The following is a 19,429-nucleotide window of genomic DNA, read 5'->3' on the forward strand; positions in this document are numbered from 1 at the left end:
TTATTTATGAATTGTAAACAGTGTCTCACCTGTGTGTGTTAGCATATGCCTTTGCAATGAGCTGGCCCAGGGGAACAAACGAGGGCAGAACGGGCAGGTCATTTTCTGCACTGAATTGGAGTAGGCGTTCTTCTTTCCTTTGCTCTGTGGAGGTTTATTTGGCTTGTCCTCTCGTCCTTCCTTTGCCTCCTTATTGACAGGCTGCTTCTCTTTCTCCTCTTTCATTGGCTCCATCTGACTGGGTTGTAAGTAAGGGCTGAATTTATTTGCATCTGTAGTAGCTAGCATTTTCTCTACACTGGGAAACTCGCCACTTGACTCCAGGTCAATGCCACTACCTGTTGTCAATCTTGGATCACAGAACTCCTCCTGAAATGGTCTCTTCTTGCCTCTCTTCTTTGAGTTATCAGAAGATCCATTTTGAGTGGAATCCAGTTTGGTGGTGCCTAAGTGACCCTTCTTCTCACTTACTGTATTAAAATCCAATGCACTAACACTGTTCTTGACATCTATTCCTGTTTCGATCAGCACTGGGGTAGCTGACACAGACGAGATGATCTGAGCAATGGAGGCCAGCGGTGCCATTTCAGGAGTACAGGAAATAGAAGATGGTTTTGGTAACAGTGGCTTCAAGCGAGTAAAGGGCTTGGTAAGGTCACTGGATAGAGCTGGGGCCAGGTTAGAAATGGAAACTGGGAGAGCTGCAAGAAGTCCAGGGGTTGTTTCAGCAGTCTTTTCTTTCTTGACATTATGATGATTCAGGGACATGCTCTGAGGAAGTTCTTTCATCATTATTTTTTTCTCAGGATACTTAGGAATTGAGAGATCAATGGGCTCCATAGAGCAGTCATTAAACGGAGGAGATGTTCCTTCAAGCTTAACATTTGAAGCAATTGTTTTTTGAGATTTGCTGGAGAAATCCAAAGGCTGGTCCTGGTCCTCAACAGGTCCAGAGAAGGGACCTACATTCTGAGGAACGGTGTTGTTAACCAGCCCATTTGAGGTTGGAGGGTTGGTTTGAGCAGTGGCGTCTCCTCCTACCGGTACAAGACTTTTGATGTGTTCTTCAATTTCCCTTTCTGGAACATTTGGGTGGTGCTTCAGTAAGTGGTGAATGCAGTTCCTTTTAGCGAGAAATGCCACCCCACATTGCCTACACTCAAATGGCTTCCGTTGACATCCATTGTGTGTTCGCAGATGAATCTGAAGGGCACGGTAGGTCTTAAGGTCCTCCCCACAATATCGACAAGATGTGCTACCAGCCGCATCAAGGAGGTCTAATGTGGTACCTCCAATGACACCGCTTATGTTAGAGGAGGTGGTTACATATTCTATGTTTTTCTCTATGTCTTTGCGTGTGTTCTTCATGTGTTTCTTGCGCAGATGACGCTCACAGTTGGCCTTCACAGTGAAAGGGTAGTGACAGAGGCGACATACGTATGGCCGCTCACCGCTGTGCGTTCTGAGATGTCGAATCAGCGTCGCTTTGTCAGGAGCGGCGTAGCTACAAATGGTGCACTGATACGGTGAAGCTCCCAGATGGTGTCGCATATGAGCCTGAAGGCCACCTAAGAAGGAAAAGACTTCTTTGCAGAACCGGCAAGGGTACTCGGCCTTGGCTGTTTTCTTTCCCACGACTCTTGATTCCTTCTCTTTGCTGTCAAACTCTTCTTGCTTTCCAGTTTCATATGAGATAATTGTGGTTCCTATGATATCTGGCCCCAGTTGAGTAGTCTCCCAATTTGTGGGAGAGGACGAGGTTGAGGACGAAGAGGAGGCTGATGATTGTCTGGTAGTTCTCACTTGTTGGCCTGTTTGAGGTGGAAGGCTAGGACTGATGTTACCCGATGAGGCCTGTTGGGCATTCATGACGGGTGGAGGGGGTGTTGAGGCACTCATGCTGGATCGAGGAGTGATTAAGGGCTTAGGTTTCAGGGAAGTAATCTGTTTGGGGTCCACCTGTAGAGGACTTCCCAGACCTTTGGGAAGCAGAGACAAAGACATCTGAGATGGCACTGATGCTGCGATCTTAAGGATTTGTTCAATGTCCGCCAGCTCCACTGCAGCTTGACCACTTATTGGGACAAACATACCACTACTGACGACCCCATGGAGAGGCTGTAGCGACAGCAGGCTGAGGGCGGCATTCTTGTTCATGGCTTGAAGAGAAACAGGCTCCAAAATAGAGATGCCGAGACTGCTACTGCTTTCTTGAGGTAGATTTGAGGTAGGCTCAACACAAATGAAACGAATGCTGTCTAAAACTTCCTGCTGAATTTGCTCTTCTGATTTCTCTGGCTTAGCAAAAGAGGAGTGTTGGAGACCTAGGCACTCCATGAAACTGTTCTTCCCATCTGAACTGGTACTATCAACATGTGGTATTAGTTCATTGACCTCCGTGGAATCCATGAAATCGGAGTTCACTTTGGGTGCATCCATAAAAGCATATGCGTTTTGTTCCTGAGGTTCAGTCCTGGTGTCTGCGCTACATTTATCTGAGGATTTGTGGAGATCCAAAGACTGCTGAAGAGGGAAGGCCTTGTTGCAGACCTCACAAACAAATTTATGGAACTTGCTAGAGCATCTGCGCAAATTACTCTCACACCAGACCTGAAAAAATAAAACGAATCAAAATGATGATCAGTCTTCATCCAAAAAAGAAATAAAGTCATTCTTTCTCATCTGATAAAGTCCTTACCTGTGCAATTTGGGGAAACTTTTGACAGCTGAAGTCAATGAAAGCCAAGTCTCCAAACCCCAGAGGGATGGAGGGGTTATTCTGGATAAAGGGTCGTCCAGAGGGGTCAGTGGGAAGCTGCTTATGAATGACGGCGTTATGACGCAGGAGACCACGGTGTGTGCGAAAGGTAATGCAACAAATGTTACACCTAAGATTAGAAGAAACAGTCAGAAACCGTTTTAAAGGGTAAGTTCGGCATTTTATAAGTAAAGCCCTGTTTTAAGATCGTTTCTGATTAAATCAAACAGTTAAGATTAAAATGCGGACACATGCTGCTGTCCCGAGAATTTTAGGTTTTTGTGTTAGCACCCCCCCACCTATACAATGGTTTCATAGGGGCACTGGAACAATCATTCATATTAACGCATTAAACGTTAGTTTACAAAGACGTGAAACTCACAGAGTGGTCTGGGGTGTTCACTGATATGCTCATGCAAAAATCGCTGCAAAAGATGCTTTCCAAAAGGTGTTTTACCGTTCGTTGTAAAACTGTGGACCTATTTTTCTAAACGTCTCACAACCGGACATTCTTCCAAAAACTACGATAAAACCTGTTGGAAAGCATCTTTTGCAGCGTACAGAAGCAGACAACATCCTGCCAATCAGCAGACAACATCCTGAGCCTACCTTAGTGTAGTGTCGGGATGTGTCTCCATGTGTGATTCCAGATCATATTTACAGATGAATGTCTTAAAGCAGATGGGGCAGTGAAGGAGCTCTTCTTCACTCTTGACAGAATCGTCCTCTCCATGCTTATGCATCAACATCACCTATACATAAGACAAAATTTGTTTGCATATAACTTCAAAAGTATGGGCACAATACATTCCAAAAGTTGTTCAAATGTTTTGACTGCATTTATTACTGAAAAATACATGGACAAAAAAGAGGTGAAAACGTACCTTTTTAACTGGTGGTTCCTCAGCCTGCTCCGCTTCATCCTCTACACTGGGCTTCCTCTTTGCAGAGAGTCGTCGGCGCTTGTTTAGTGGGGAAGAACTGGGGGTAAGAATACTGTTTGCATCCTTTTCATGAATTTTCATGTGCCTGCAGAAATATATAACATAACTCAGACAAAGTTCTGTCTTTTAACAATGATTATGAAAATAAAATCAATTAAAATGCTTTATTAAAACACTCTGTATTTTGGCATTTGAGATGGTCAGGTAAAATTTAACCCCCAAAAAATAAAAAATGTATATTTTGCATAAATAAAATAAATTGCACTATTTAGTGTAAAAGAATTACTCTGAAGATATTTTGAATTGTGACATAATTTTAGAACAATTAATCTCAAATAAGCTCAATTTTCAATTTTATAATGTGAAACGGTCTCATTCTCATTATTGTAACCTTATTTATATTAACACATAAAAATTATGATTAAAATTAATTGTTTTAATTATACATTATAATAAAAAAAAGGCTATTACACTAAAGAAAATCATAATTGAACATACTCTTTAATTAAAACCAGTTTTTATCCTCATCTAAGTACAATGTTCTCTTTTTCACATCTTGATGTGATAAGATGGCACTGAGGCCACTGGAATACTTCCATAATTAAGGCTTGCAATAAAAAAAGACGTAACCGGTTGGGGGAAATGCAATGATATGGCCAGCAGAGGTCAGAGGTAATGTGTGGAGGAAAAGTGCTGGGAGTCGCATTACGGCATGCTGGAACGTGCGCACCCCTCACCCTTCTACACTTACTCAGAAACAAACCCACCTTTCAGGTTCGACCAGATACAAGCCCCCTGATGCTTATGTGCAGCTGCGTTTCATTTAGAATGGTTGTCTGAATATGTCTATAGAGCATATAGTATATACATTGTGCACATTTTCAAATGAAATGTGCTTTTATTGCATTTTGCTGTGCAGAGTTTATGACCATGCACTCTTGAGTGTATGTAACTGGAAAGGGAGGATAAATGTCAGCAGACCCATTGGTAAGAATCTTGTTTTACATTCTACAGCCAAAGATATAAATAGAAGAGAGGCAGAGTGATGGTCACCCACGTGGACCCAACCCTGACAGCCTGAATCCTGTTCCATCTCGTGTCTCTGGCCTCACTTACTTCCAGCAGAAAACCATGTTGATATACCACACAGATTAAAACAGTATCAGCATAATAATGTTAATCATGCAACCATAATTCCAGCTCTTGCAATTTCTTGTCACATGCCAATTAATCACGGTGTGATTTTATGTTTGAAGTTACTAGTTGATGCAGGACCACTGAGTATTTTTTTCTTCTGAAGTGCCTCATCAATATTGCCAGAGGGCAGTGTGGGGAAAATGTTTTAACATTCTGCCGGGCAATGTTGTTTTTGTTGAGTTATGCAATATATGAAACGATAAGGTTAAAAATGACTTACAAATCTATAATGTGCCATCCAAAAAATATGTTCAGTACCCATCTGCCAGCCCCCCTGCCTTTTCCCCCTGTCTTACTCACACAAACTTCTTCCACCCCCATCTGGAATGTCTACATGTCTCAACTGCACAAGGAAGCCCTCTATGCACATCACATTAACACAAACAAAAAGAGTCACAAATCAATCTCTCGACCACAAAGACACTTGAAAAGAAAGTATGGACACAGAAAAATCTTTCCAAATATAAGTGACATAAAAGAAAGAGAGTAGTGCAGCCATTAGAATCAGGCCTCTCACATCACATGCAGAAATTCCTTCATCTCTCCCTCTGAGCCCTCCTCATCTACCACAAACCTACAACTACTTTAATTAATGCAGCCTGCAACCTGTGTATACAGCAACATTTAGTAACAATTATTTCTTTAGGTCACCAACCGAACAATTTAAAACAAAAGAAACCTAAAAGTGGTACTAATATAATTCTGGGAAGGATTTAGATTTTTTACCAATAGCAGGTTTTTGTCAGCCGAACCCCTTTGACCTAAAATATTTAGTTGATGTATACCCTTGAGATTTTAAATTAATGTCAAAAATTTAACAACATCTTAAAGGTTCTCTGATGTCGTTTAATTTCCACATGACATGCGGGCAATCAAAATATTTTATATATTTTTTATAGTAAGTGTTATATTTTGATTGTATTTATTTTAATTTAGCATTTTTATGATTTAAAGGCACAACATGTAAGATTTTTGGAATGAAATATCCAAAAACCACTAGAATAATGTTATATATTTTGTTGACTTGTGTTCTTACATTATCCCAAATGTTTCCAACAATGTTTAAATCCAGAGAAACCAGCTATTTTAACCAGTGAAACGCCCCTTGTTATTGTGTCGCCTGTCAATGATGTCATAGTCGTGGTACTCTCGATTTAAGTATAAACCATGGAAACACCAAAGGCGCATTAATAAATTATGTGTTTTATTTGACAGGTGAGCAACTGTTTGGATACCTTTATTGACAGACAACTAATTGTTATATTTGACAGGTGAGCAACTGTTTGGATACCTTTATTGACAGACAACTAATTGTTATATAAGTCAACACGGTTAATATTTTTGTTTGAATCTCTTGTTTTCTTGATTTACCGCGAGTAACATGTTTGTGCCTAAAAAAGTAAATCAGACAACACTATTATGTCAAGTGGCTAACAGCAAAATCAGAAAGAGCTTTATTTGTAGTAACAGTAATACAGCATTTTCTCCACCATACAATGTTTTAAAATGAATTGCATGCCATTTAGCAGCACAGTCATCCAGCTTTAATTAAAATTATATCGATCTAGATTACTGCAGTGTGCAACAAGTGTCTAATAGCAGCAATGAGCGAACCCACAGAGTAACATTGTAACACAACTTATAACACACTCAAATGTATTTTTTGACCAAGTAAAACAGCGCTGCATTACCCCACAATTGTAATTCGTCAGATAAAGTGACCTGTATGAGTAGTAATTCAGCACTTATGGCTGTTTTATTAGAATGAAATAAAATAATGAGAATTTAAGCCATTAAAACATTACTGTAACAAAGTTCAAGTTTAGGGCAGAAGGAGGCGGACATAAAACATAACTTTAATTGTAACATATGCATAAACAACAAAATGAAAGTAACGTCAGCGACTGACCGCGGCATATAAGCATAATAAAAACAGAAAAGTAAAATGTACCAGGCTCTCGCCACATCCTGCTTCATACCACAGTAACGTTAATATAACTTTAATACATTAGCCCATCCATGAACATGATTTCTGCCAGATGGCTGAGTCCCATCAGATGGTTTTCCATCGGCTATGATGAAAGATGAAAACTCCCATGATTCCACGCTCATTCACAGCGCCATTAAGCTACGCCTTTGTTATTGTTTTGAATAAGCGATCTCTAGTGGCCAAACTTACATTCTGTGCCTTTGATTGATTATAAGCTTTTCCATCAACTCACCAGAGGTGGAAAGTAACAAATTACATTTACTTGTGTTGAGTAGTTTTTTTTGTGTACTTCTACTTTTTTAAATAGTTTTTCAAATCTCTAATTTTACTTTTACTTCAGTATGTTTTGTTTAAAGAATTGTACTTTGCCACATTTTTAATCATATCCGTTATTGAAGGGCGAGAGAACAAACGTGCAAAAAAAGTAATGCAGACCCAGCTGAAAGCAAAAAGCCGTCAAATTATTTTATGAAGCGAAACCCTGGCCAGTATGGGAATACTTTGGATGTAGAAAAAAATAAGTGGTTGTCCTCGAGGATAGATATCCAATTTGCAAAAAATGTGGACCACCTCCACAAAAGTGAGGAAACACAGAACACCATCGCTCCGTGCAGATAAAGGTATGTCCTGTTTATAACTTAAAGCCGAATGATTTCCGTGATGCAGAGGGAATCCCGGAATACAGTAATTAAAATGGATTTTACAGTATAATGCTGATGTAATGTAAAACACGCAAACTATTGGATGGATGAATAAATCGAAAGTAGAGCTGTGCAATCAAATTGCGACATGGTATGTGAATATTAAAATGCAAAAGACTTCTATAAATAAATATATAATCAGCTTGTTCTGCGTGTCTCTGCGTGAATGAGCTGCACCGTTTCGTCTACTACATACTCAAGTACGCGTGACGCTCATGGTGTTTTCAGAGTCTCGCGAATAATATGAGGACATGAATACATGAACATTTCCAGAGCTGCTCTGAGAAAACGCCTAATGTGCATTTTCCTCATTTTATTTGAGAAAAACCATTGTCAAATACATTCTGAAACAGGTCTTCACTACAACCCGTCAAAATAAAAGTTCAGAATAACTAGGATAAATTATGACAGAAATATATTACTATCGTAGGCCTACAATAGTGTACTTCTCAAAATATTAATAATAATAAAAACAATAATAATAATAATACAATTTATTTAAATATTATTTAAGGAATATTTTTGTCCATGGTTTTAAAATTTCATTTGATTTCCACCGTTTTTGATAATACATTTGTATAAAATCATTAAAAATATATATATTTTCTGAATAAAATATATTTCATAGGACTCACTCCTCACTCAATATTAAGAATATTATTCTTAAACATTTTAATAAATTATTAATGTTAAAAATAAGTTGTTAATCCAATTCATTATCAATTACTGATTGAAATCAAAAACTGTCATTTTAACTGATAATAATAATGATAACCATAATTTAATACCATTTATTTATTTAATAATTAATTAATACCATAACGTGATATTTTCTGAGATGGTTATCATACTGTGAAAATCTCATACCGTTTCACAACCAAGCGACAACCTTCCTGTCTTCCAACACGGAAGTGAATTAAACTGCAATTCATCGACTGGCCCGTAGAGACAGAAAGAGAATCAATCCCAAATACCCCCCATGTTAAAATGCCCAACTTTACAGCAGAAAAATGTGTTTATAGCCTGGAGCAAAAAGGGTGGTCTATTTAGCTAATTTTGCCCTTCATGACAACTGTGAGGGGCGTGAACTGTTTTATAACTCATCCATTTAAATTATATTGAGCCTTAAAGTTCTGCATAATTAAGGGCGTGGCCACTTGAGTGACGGGTGGATTGCCGCTGCTGTCACTACTAGCCGTTTGTCTGCTATTTGTTAGCCGCCACGTCATCTCAGCTAATCCCGCCTCTTTGCCATTTTCGTTTACCTGGAGTGACACGCGGTGACGTGCTGCCAAGATGGCTCCGCCCACTTCGGGCTTCAAAATGCTCTTCAGAAACCTACAGGTGACATCACGGACACTACGTCCATATTTTGTCCATATATTTAAGTCTATGGTAACAACCCTACACGGGACAGTTCCCCACCCCACCCCCGCTGTTAAAAAAGTTACTCAGTAAATTTTAAATGAGCTACTTTTTACTTTTACTTGAGTAGTAGACTGGTAATTTTACTTGTACTTAAGTAAAATTTAATTGAAGTATTGGTACTTTTACTTGAGAAGAAAATTGTACTGGATTCAATACTAATGAAGACTGCCATAGTTTTGACTTGTTCCCCTGTCTTTTCGAAAGAGGAAAATATACATTTAGAGTAATGCCACTTACAATGAAATGAATTCCAGGCCATATATACATACACTAAAATACATTAAGATACATAAAACACACTGTACAGACTGTTTTGACGTATAGCCACAAGACCTAAACATTATCAATAACACAATAAACACTCAATAAATATAGTGGAATGAAGTTGCAGTTAAGTTGTACTGACCTTGTAAAGTTTGTGTTTGTGTAAAATTATATCCAATCTTTTATCTTTGTTGTCATTATGACATAACTCCAGTAACTTGCACATTGTATGCACAATGATCAAAATACCAGAAAAGCACTATTTATATATACAAGTATAAACTTCCGTATATACAAATTTTATATAAACAAATATAAACAAGTTTTTCACATCAAAAATGATGATTTAGACAATGTTAGGCTCAAATTATAAACAAGGTTTTACAGAATAATTCATTTATGTTAATTAACAAAAATACAAGCTTCACATTTTGGCTTTTAAACCCTGGGAAATGCCTGGCTTATTTCCTTTGTAGGCATATTACTGTAACTTATTACAGCATATTACTTTAATCTTTTGTGTATCATCATGAGTTAGAAAAAATGATAGGCTATACTTATGAAGAAGTTAAACATTTACACGTTTAAAAACCTCCAAAATCACTGTCTGACCATTTACCTGTGCATGTTTCCATTGGTGGTGAATGTCTGGTAACATATCGAACACTTGTATGGCCTCTCTCCACTGTGAACCAGCATGTGGCGGTCCAGAGAACTGGCCGAGCTCAAAGCCTTCCCACATATACTGCAGGAGTGGTCAGTTCCCCCACTATCTGTGTTATGCTGGAGGATAAACGAGGCACAGATGCCATTACACTGAGATATAGTCTACGTATATGTAATATATAAAGAAATTAATATAAAATATCTTCAGTTTCAGTGAAATTCTGATCTAATGATTTTAAAACAAACTAACATGTTAAATCAGATTGCTGTGGTTCAGTAAACAGGTGTACATGTACAGGGATGTGTTTGTGTAAAAGTACGCACCTGTCTGATATGCATGGTGAGCTGGTGCTGTGTCATGCAGTTTTTGTTACACAGGGGGCAAATGAAGCTTGCGCGTTCTTCTTTGACTTCCTGTAGTAAACACACAGACAAGACAAGCTTTAGATACAACATACCGAAGTGTTTTTTTTTTATCATATAGCTATGTTTCCATGATCTAAACGTCAAAGGATCATCATCATCAAAGTTCGCAAAAAAACAAACAAATGTGAATTAGTTGCGTTCCCATCAAGTTGTTCGAACGGATATTCGCCAAATGCATTTCTATCTCCCATTATTAGCATCAACTATTTTTCGCACACGTCAAAAACCACCTCAACTTTTTTGCAAATTAAGGGATTCCAGCACATAAAAACATGGTGATGGAAACATAGCTCTTGATATACTATTATAGTTTTGTTAATATTTTTAATTGGATTTTATTTTTTTGTATTTTCTGTTTTAATTTTAGTTATAGTTTTTGTAATTATTGTCATTTTTATTAGTTTAAAAAAAATAGTCTACAATTTTATTCATTTTAGTACTTCACTAAACGAAAAATGAGTAATGTCAACTTGGCAACTAGCTGAAATAAAATAAGTTGAAGTTTTTTATATTTAAATTCATTTCAGTTAATGTTTATTCTATTTTAAGTAATGAAAATGTTTTTTTTTCCATTAGCAACAATAATAACCCTGCTGCGAAAGTCATTTTCTATTCCATTTCCGTATAGACAGTACACATGACTCAAACATTTTCAAGTATTTCTCTGTTTGAGTATTTCCACTAAATGTATGTATATGTACATATAAAACAGAAAAGAAAATGACTTGACTTTATTAGTCACAATATGATTTCCAAAAAATATATATTTATTTGTACTACATTTATACTTATTTTTTATTGGTAACACTTTACAATCAGGTTTAATTTAGTTAACTAACTAACTAACTAACTAACTAACTAACTAACTAACTAACTAACTAACTAACTAACTAACAGTGAACAATACTTCTACCGCATTTATTAATCTTTATTAACGTTAATATCAACATTTACTTATACATTTTAAGGTCAAAAGTTGTACGTCATGAACTAACATGAACATGAATATTTGTATTAATTAACATTAACAAAGGTTAATAAATACTGCAAAAATATATATTGCTCATTGTTGGTTTGTTAGTTGGTGCATGTATTAATTTATATATGTTATAATATATAACATATATAAATATGTTATTTATATATAACATTTAATATACATTTAATATAAAAATATGACTAGATTTCAACAACACTGCAATGTTTAACTGTGCAATCGTACCTAAGGTGTCCCCTACAGAGCCCCTTACAAATTTCATCATATATTCAACTATTCATTTCTAACTATTATACCTCCCGAGAGTCATAGACCCTGAAAACACATCAATAAGTAATGATGTATTAATCGAGCAAAAATCCAAAATCAAATGAAAAAAAACTCAACACATGTCACTACCCATGACTCCAAAACCCTAGTGAGATGTTTATTTGTCCCCCAGTGAGAGATAAACACAATAGGTAAAACAGATGCAGGATAAAGCCTGCCTGATGAAGATAGTATGTGTCAGAGCAGCAGGATCGGTTGTGCGCTCGCGTCACATGGAGTAACAAGTGGTCTCTCCATCTGTTTCTCCAGACAACAGCAGCACAGGCTGAGGAAGAGCATCACTAATTCAGTGGGCAGTAGAGCAGCGGTGCAGAGTCACTCTCAGTGCATGGAAAGGCAGTTAGGGTTGTAGGAAGGGATACCAGAGGGGGCTGGGAGACTGAAGCACCTGTTTTCTCCACAGAGAAGTGTTTCAGTCGAATCCCACACTTTAATTGAAGGCATAAGACAAGCATCGGCTCTCACAAAGGGGGGATTGAGAAAGCGCAAGGACCATTTGTTGCCACTCATTTAACTGAGTTCATGTAACAGCCACTCTGACTGACTACCAGATACAGTATGAGGGGGATGAGACAGTCCACTCGTAGACAATCAGGAAAAATCATAACACTAAATATGGCATCTACTGAAATGAAAGTGTCACCATGCGATTAAAAGAGCCAGTCATGTGTTTTTTCTACTCTAGAACGCACATGTACATTAGCTGAACCACCTTGAAAAATATGAAATCACTGAAGAATCAACTAAAGAAGCAACATTTGAATTTTATTGCTGATTTGAAATTTGTTATTGAAACTCAATCTTGACAAACAGTCTTGGAGATTTGGTTGCATCCGAAATCACATACTTCCCTACTATATAGAAGGCGAAAAGCAGGATGTAAACAAACTTAGTATGTCCAAATTCACAGTAATCATAAAACAGTACCTGGACAACCTACTACTTCTGGAGAGATTCTGATGTGCACATATGATGGAAACTTTAATATTCCATGAGGCCAAGGGGGAGGATTTGTGTGTGGTAGTGAAGCGACGCAACTGACGCTGTAGGTCACATAATAGTGACAACGCGACGAATGTAGTACATCCAGAATACAGTAGCACATTCATACTAAATACACATTACAAAGTAATTACGAATTCAATAAAAGTACCTACTCAGAAAGTATGTGATTTCGGACACAGCCTTGGTCTTGGTCCCTATTCAAGTAGATGAGATACCAATATGGCTGCCAAGTGGACATACTAGCTTTCAAAGGACTTTGTTGACTCCACCTCTGCAACCTACTACAGGTGTAGTTTAGTGCAGTTGACATTCCCTGAATAAGGTGTACAGTATAATTACAGCAATAATAACATCCGCTTCAGCTCACATATAGCGAATGCTATACCTGATTTCTTCTCCCAGTACGATTGACAGAGGGTGATTTGGTGGTACTTCTGGGAGAGGTTTTGGCGGGCTCAGAATCGACTCCATTGATCTGGCCCACATTCATCACAGTGCTCATCATGGAGTTGATAGAGGACAGCTCCTCCTCTGTTCTGACTCCAGCTTCATCTTCATGCTCTGGTCTGTCCATTCCATCACAGTCTGCTTCTATAAATGACATGATTACTAAATGACCACGGCATTTTAACCATTACAATGTGTCTCTTTAGGGACATGACAATTTCGTCATCATTTACTCACACTCATGTTGTTCCAAAATGTTACATTTTCCAATCATTTTGCCCGATTCTATGAAATTAGTCTAAATATGTCTACTTATGTAGAAATTTCGTATAATTTTGTATCACATAAAAAATCATTTGGGTTTGGAAAAGCCTGAAAGTTAGTTAATAATGACAGAATCTTTCTTTGTTATCTCTTTAAACATGACTGTGGCATCTCACCTTCAACAGATTCTGGTGTATATGTGGATGGCTGATTGTTGACAGCCTCTTCTGACAAATGAGATTGTTCATTCACATCAGCAACACCAACACCATTGCTGACAGTCTTTTCAGGGGAGGAACTTTCCATTTCTAAGAATGGAGAATTTTTGTTACTCAGGACTTAATATAACCTAAATTATAACAGATACACCCATTAATGAATTACTTTTCCCCTCTGCAAAAGAACCCACATGGAAATCATTAAGAGATTATATCTTCTGCAGAAGCTCTATTGTTTTCATAGATTCAAATGGGAAAACGAAAGGTTTCTAATTATAACCAACGTTGAAGTTGTGCTGCTTAATATTTAAGAGGAAACGGTGATAGAAATTAGAAAGTTCAGAAGAACAACATTTATATGAAGTAGATTTTTTTGTAACGGTCACTTTTGATCAATTTAAGGCGCCCTTGCTGAATAAATGTCTTAATCTTACTGACCCTAAACTTTTAAACAGCAGTTTATATATTGGATTTAAAAAGCTACACTCTTGCCACAAACATCTCATCTTGAACTGAGTGCTATGCATTGAGTTGTCTAAAAGTGAAGATAGGAAAAGCACTGGCTGAGGAGTGTTTGAGGCAGCTGAGGGAGTGTGATACTACAGCGAGAGAGGCCCATCCCAGTGAGGGGGTGGTGCAGGGTGAGGAGACGAGGGAGAGAAAGATGGACGACACGTACGTGAGAGCACAGTAGGGGAGAGAAGGAGGGGAAGCAGAGATGGAGGAAAACGCTGTGAGAAAAGTGTAGAGAGGACTGGAATAGCGAGTCGAGGGACAGGGTGCATGTTCAAACGGAAGAAACTTGGAAGTCTTTCTGCTGTAAAGAGAGGAACAGTAGGGGGGTAGGGTTTAGAGTCAAAGCAGGAAGTGGCTGTGTGAGCAGTGGAGGGTAGACGGTTGTCTGCTGTACTCTCTCTTGCTCTAACCATGCGGCCCTGCTGCAGTTTATGTGTGCCGTCGCAGGGTGTGATCTTCTCTGCTGGAGGGGGGAGGGTAGGAAATCCCCCTCCCAGCTCCCACCATCCCAAACTCTGCTCATGTACTTTCACTGGTTAGAAAAGTGTGGACAGAGGAGTCCTGATTATTTGTCCTGACTTTTTCTATATTGGATTTTACTTTGAGGAAAAGAGATGTACATAGGGAAGGGTTTAATGCGTGTTCACACTAACTAGAGGGCACTAGGTCACTAATAAAGGTACGGTCACATTTACCGTTGCTCTGCGAATTGGAGTCATTTTAATTGGAATCTGTGCGAATCGTGCAACCTGGATTTTTGAGTGATTTCGCTCATGCTCAAGTTAGTCAAGCGATTTTGCCACGCTCACCAAAAAAAAAAATTGCATCACCAATGGTTGCTGTTGATTATGTTGACAGAAATCGTCCACTCTCAGATACCGAAGGTTTCGCTATAAAAGCCTTTATCCATTCAAAAATATAATGCGTCCTTGCTGAAAAAATGCATTAATATCTTTAAAAAAATCCTCAATCTATTATTTTAAGTGAATAAGAGGGATAAATGGATCATTTAGAGTGTGTAGACTAGGCTTAATCAGCCTCACCGATGCAGCGTATAAGTGCTGCAAGCTGAGATAGCAATACAGCATAGATGCAGAGATTATCTGAGATTAATGTGCTGTTGTTAGCCAAGCATCTATGGACTAACTGAGAGGATTAGGATTAAAGACAGTAATTAATTAGCCACTGGAGCTAATGACGACAGATGGGCATCAGTTAAACACATCATCATATGGTTAATTCATAGGACTAATATAATAGCAAAATATTTGGTATGTGAGGCAGAAAATCAAATGAACTGGCAGGAGGTAAACAAAAAGTTCAAAAGAATACTTCAAGAAACGATATACACTAATGTTCAAAATTTAAATGTTGGTCACCCAAAAATTTTAATTACACCTTATGCCCCAGATAAACAAGTGCCCATCTTTAATATTTTGTCTTTAAACTTCTGTTTTTGCGGTAGCTCCGTATAACTCTATGGCATCGCTGTTGAAGAGTAATTAGCTGGAAAAGTTTTTACTACTGTAGAGTTAGCTAAAGTTATCATGAGCACTGTAATGTTTGAAGCATGTCATAACAAATGTCAGTAGACCGGGAAGATTTTAAAACGAGCGGTTCATTCATAAATCCATAATATATTACCTTCATGGTGTGGAAATACAAACTGGAAGACAGAACACAACGAGTGCAGCGCTGAAAAGGGCCGGAGCTACATAAGGTCTATTTATGTAAAGGAAAATCTAGATTTCCACCCATTTGATTTGTTGTTGTGAGCGGTTGCCAGGGTGTTGCCATGAGACTGCTAAAGCATTCTGAGTGACATTAGCAAGTTGCATTGTGGTTGCCAGGGCAGTTGTATCCTGGCCCAAGTCAAACAAACCCACTTTCTATGATATTCTTATCCCAAGATAATACTTCGTAGTGGTTTGTTCAAAATGATGTCAAAGCTATATAAAATAGAGCATAAAGCAAAGTATGGACAATAATAATATAACAGTGATGCTGGCTTAATAAGCACCAGTAATAATTCAAGAAACATTATACATGTAAAGAACAAAAAGGACAAATAAAAAAAAAGGAGTGTTGATGCTCTGATACACACGGTCCAGGCAAGCACATGACCTCTTACATCTACAGGCTATAAAAGTGTCTTAGTTAATGGGAGTGTGGGGATTATACAGACCTTCCCTCCTACTGGGAACAGATAACACTGGATAATGATGAGTCCATCTGTCCCTGACCATCACTCTCTTTTACACACTCACACTACAAGGTTAATCAGTAGGATGACAGAAACCAGAAGAAGAGGTATATATGCCCATTCACTGAACCTCTGAAGAAAACACGAGCTATGGTCCAAAACCTAGTGAGAAGCCTATATAGACAGCTACCTTTTAACGCAGCATCTTAACCATCATGAAACCACATACGTGACAGATCTGAAAAGCTCTACATTAGTGCTCTGCACAGGAAAATCAACACTTAATTGATTCTAACATAATTAGGCATTAGCATGTTGCTAAGCTAACAAACAATACTCTACCAAACATTAAGAAAACATTTCACACACAAATAACTGAGTATTACCAACATTCTCTCACCTCCTCCATCTTGGATTTATTCTTTTCACTGAGTTTGTTGCAGTGCTTTCTGGGTTTGCTCAACTAGGTTTTGGAGCACAGCAATAAACTTTCTCAAATCAAGAAAGGAATGACTCCACAGCATGAATGCTCGTAGTAGATTTATGTTTTCATTCAGAATGTTATTTATTTATATTTAGTTATTTATCCATGTTCCACCAGAGAGAAAGCGGGGAACTTGTGCATTTCCTGTTTGGTGTGGTGGCTGGGAAGTTCTGGGGAATGCTGAGCCATTATTCTACTTTGCTTCCTCTACACTGCAGAGATCCCCTGTTCTTCCCTGTTATCATCCTCCATCTTACAGGGCATCCTCCATCTCACTTACATTCATCCTCCCAACTACCTACCCTCCATCTCTTCTCATTTTGAAAAATTAGCATCTCAACATACAAAATACTATTTGATATCTAAATAAAGATGTTCCATACCAACACACACAATCTAAGTAAAATTTTAAATAATCTTAAAAGGCTAATTCACACAAAAATTTAATTCAGTCATCTAATCCTATATGACTTCCTTTCTTCTGCAAAACACAAGATCATTTGGAAAGCATTTCCATGTTTTTGTCCGTACAATGAAAGTCAATAAGGTTCAATGTTTTTTTGTTCCCAATGTTTAAAATGTTCCACAGACTAAAATTAAGTCTTTCAGATTTTAACAAAATGAGGTTCAGCAACACCTTCTGACTATCCACATGGATGTACTGTTGTCAGGCAACTCTATATGGGCATACATATGAAATATTAATTTTATTTAAAATATTTTATGCCTACACTGTAAAATTATATATATATTATATTAATATTATTATATTAATCCTGCTAAATTTATGAATATTAAAAAAACGTCAGCTGTCGTTGCCAAACCATTCACCATAAAAATATGATGATATTTTTCATACAGTTTCAGGTATTACTGGAATTGTATTGATTGATGCCTGTATGTTTTACAACTTATAACACAATATTAAGTAATATGGTGTTAATATAGCCTAACAATCTACTTGACAAACAAAATTCTAAAAATAAATTACCTTAAAATGTACTGATAACCACCATGATAATACAGGTGGTACAACAAAAAACCAGATGATGAATCAGAGTTCATAAAACATGTCCAATACTCGTATATAGACGGTGCACAGAGTCATACAAACACATAAAGACAAAACACTATCAGGGTAACACACTAAAATAATACAATAAACATTCAGTAAATAAAATCAAATGCAACCCAAAACACCCTAAATGTACATTATTACTGATAACAAAAATAAGAAAAAGCAGAACTATTAAAGGTGCTCTAAGCGATGTCACGGAACACTATCCGCTAGCTACCTGTCCCCTGAACACACTGTAAAAAAGGCAGTCTCTGCAGACACCCCAGGCTCCAAAAAACGGTAACAAAAACAAACTGGGCTAACCAGCAGCACGAAACATAACAAACTGTTCCAGCCAATAACCGACAAGAAGGATTTGGGGGCGGGTTTGGGGGGTTAGTGCGCGGATGAGGAGGAGGGAGGGTCTAGCTAGCCTCCGTTTTGTTTGACAATACTTTGAACGTCAACAAGAAGTGACGTCACCCAACATCGCTTAGAGCACCTTTAATATAAATATAATCCAGACACTGAAGCGCAAAAGAAAAGCGAAATCTGAGCGCTTTATTAAACAGAAATTTGCTGTTGGTGTGTTAGCCTAAAACAACATGCTCGCCAGATTGTTTATCGCCAGATTGTTTATCTAAATAGCCCTATGTTGTTAGAATTTACTGTTAACCAGGTTATAGGTTTTTGGTAATTTCCTTGATTTAAATTTTATTATTCTTTTTTTAAATGAAAACTAACATCATAAAGTATGATTGATATTTGTTTTTCTTTGAGCAATTCTGGAGCTATAATTGACTCTTCTTAGGAGCATATAAAACAACACAGCTCCTTGGAAAAAATTAAATGCAATATTGTAGTAGTTATAAATAAAGGTTTATTTTAGTTCAGATTAGTTTGAGGGCAGCAATTGTATTCATAATGTCAAAATAAAACCAACGTAATATTACTTGAAGGCATTATAGCCTACTATTCCTGCCAAACTTCCATGGTTGCAGTTAGTGTTACTACAGTATATCCATGGTGAATGTTGCTGATCTGTGGAAACTGGATAGTTAATTCATGGCACAATGTTTCTTCCTGGTTTCCACGTCAGTGCTGTTTGATCCGTTAATAACGGAGAAATGTGAATGTTTCTCACTAGATCTCGCAGCAATGTTATTACTTCTGTGGCAAATTCAAATTCTTCCTTTAATTGATCTCTTATTAGCGCTGTGTAGTAACAGTGTCGCTTGATCAAGATCGGCTCGCGCTGGTTTGGTCCAAACTGATAAACGGTCCGTCAACCACATAATAACGAGCAGTTTCGTTCCGCTTGCATTACGTTTGCCATTTGATGTTGGGCAATGTTGTGGTGGCTCCGGCGGATTATGAGCGCGCTTACCACGCGCAACGCGGCTACATTTGAAATAACGAAATTTTGGTCGGAAGGAAAAATGGCTGGCACCCCCCCCCCCACACACACACACACACACACACACACACACACACACACACAAAGAAAAAACTCTCCGGTTCTACGCGATTCACG

General features: G+C 37.8%; 1 protein-coding gene across 3 annotated transcripts in view; it reads right to left on the bottom strand.

The window, feature by feature from the left end:
- The window catches only part of rreb1b (ras responsive element binding protein 1b), a 40,581-nt gene that overhangs the window by 4,747 nt on the left and 16,405 nt on the right, over window positions 1-19,429 (bottom strand). For 2 of the 3 annotated variants that reach the window (XM_077227370.1, XM_077227363.1), the window contains 8 exons: window positions 13,594-13,725; window positions 13,092-13,297; window positions 10,273-10,362; window positions 9,902-10,065; window positions 3,643-3,787; window positions 3,368-3,510; window positions 2,699-2,888; window positions 30-2,610 (listed from right to left, as the gene is read on the bottom strand). In XM_077227370.1, the coding sequence (XP_077083485.1) occupies window positions 30-2,610; window positions 2,699-2,888; window positions 3,368-3,510; window positions 3,643-3,787; window positions 9,902-10,065; window positions 10,273-10,362; window positions 13,092-13,297; window positions 13,594-13,725 (3,651 nt within the window). The remainder of the gene's footprint in view (window positions 1-29; window positions 2,611-2,698; window positions 2,889-3,367; window positions 3,511-3,642; window positions 3,788-9,901; window positions 10,066-10,272; window positions 10,363-13,091; window positions 13,298-13,593; window positions 13,726-19,429) is intronic. The other variant, XM_077227379.1, reaches the window with a different exon arrangement.

This window comes from Siphateles boraxobius, unplaced genomic scaffold, assembly GCF_051911475.1.
Source record: "Siphateles boraxobius isolate OS27281-9 unplaced genomic scaffold, OSU_SipBor_1 1, whole genome shotgun sequence".
NCBI lineage: Eukaryota > Metazoa > Chordata > Actinopteri > Cypriniformes > Leuciscidae > Siphateles > Siphateles boraxobius.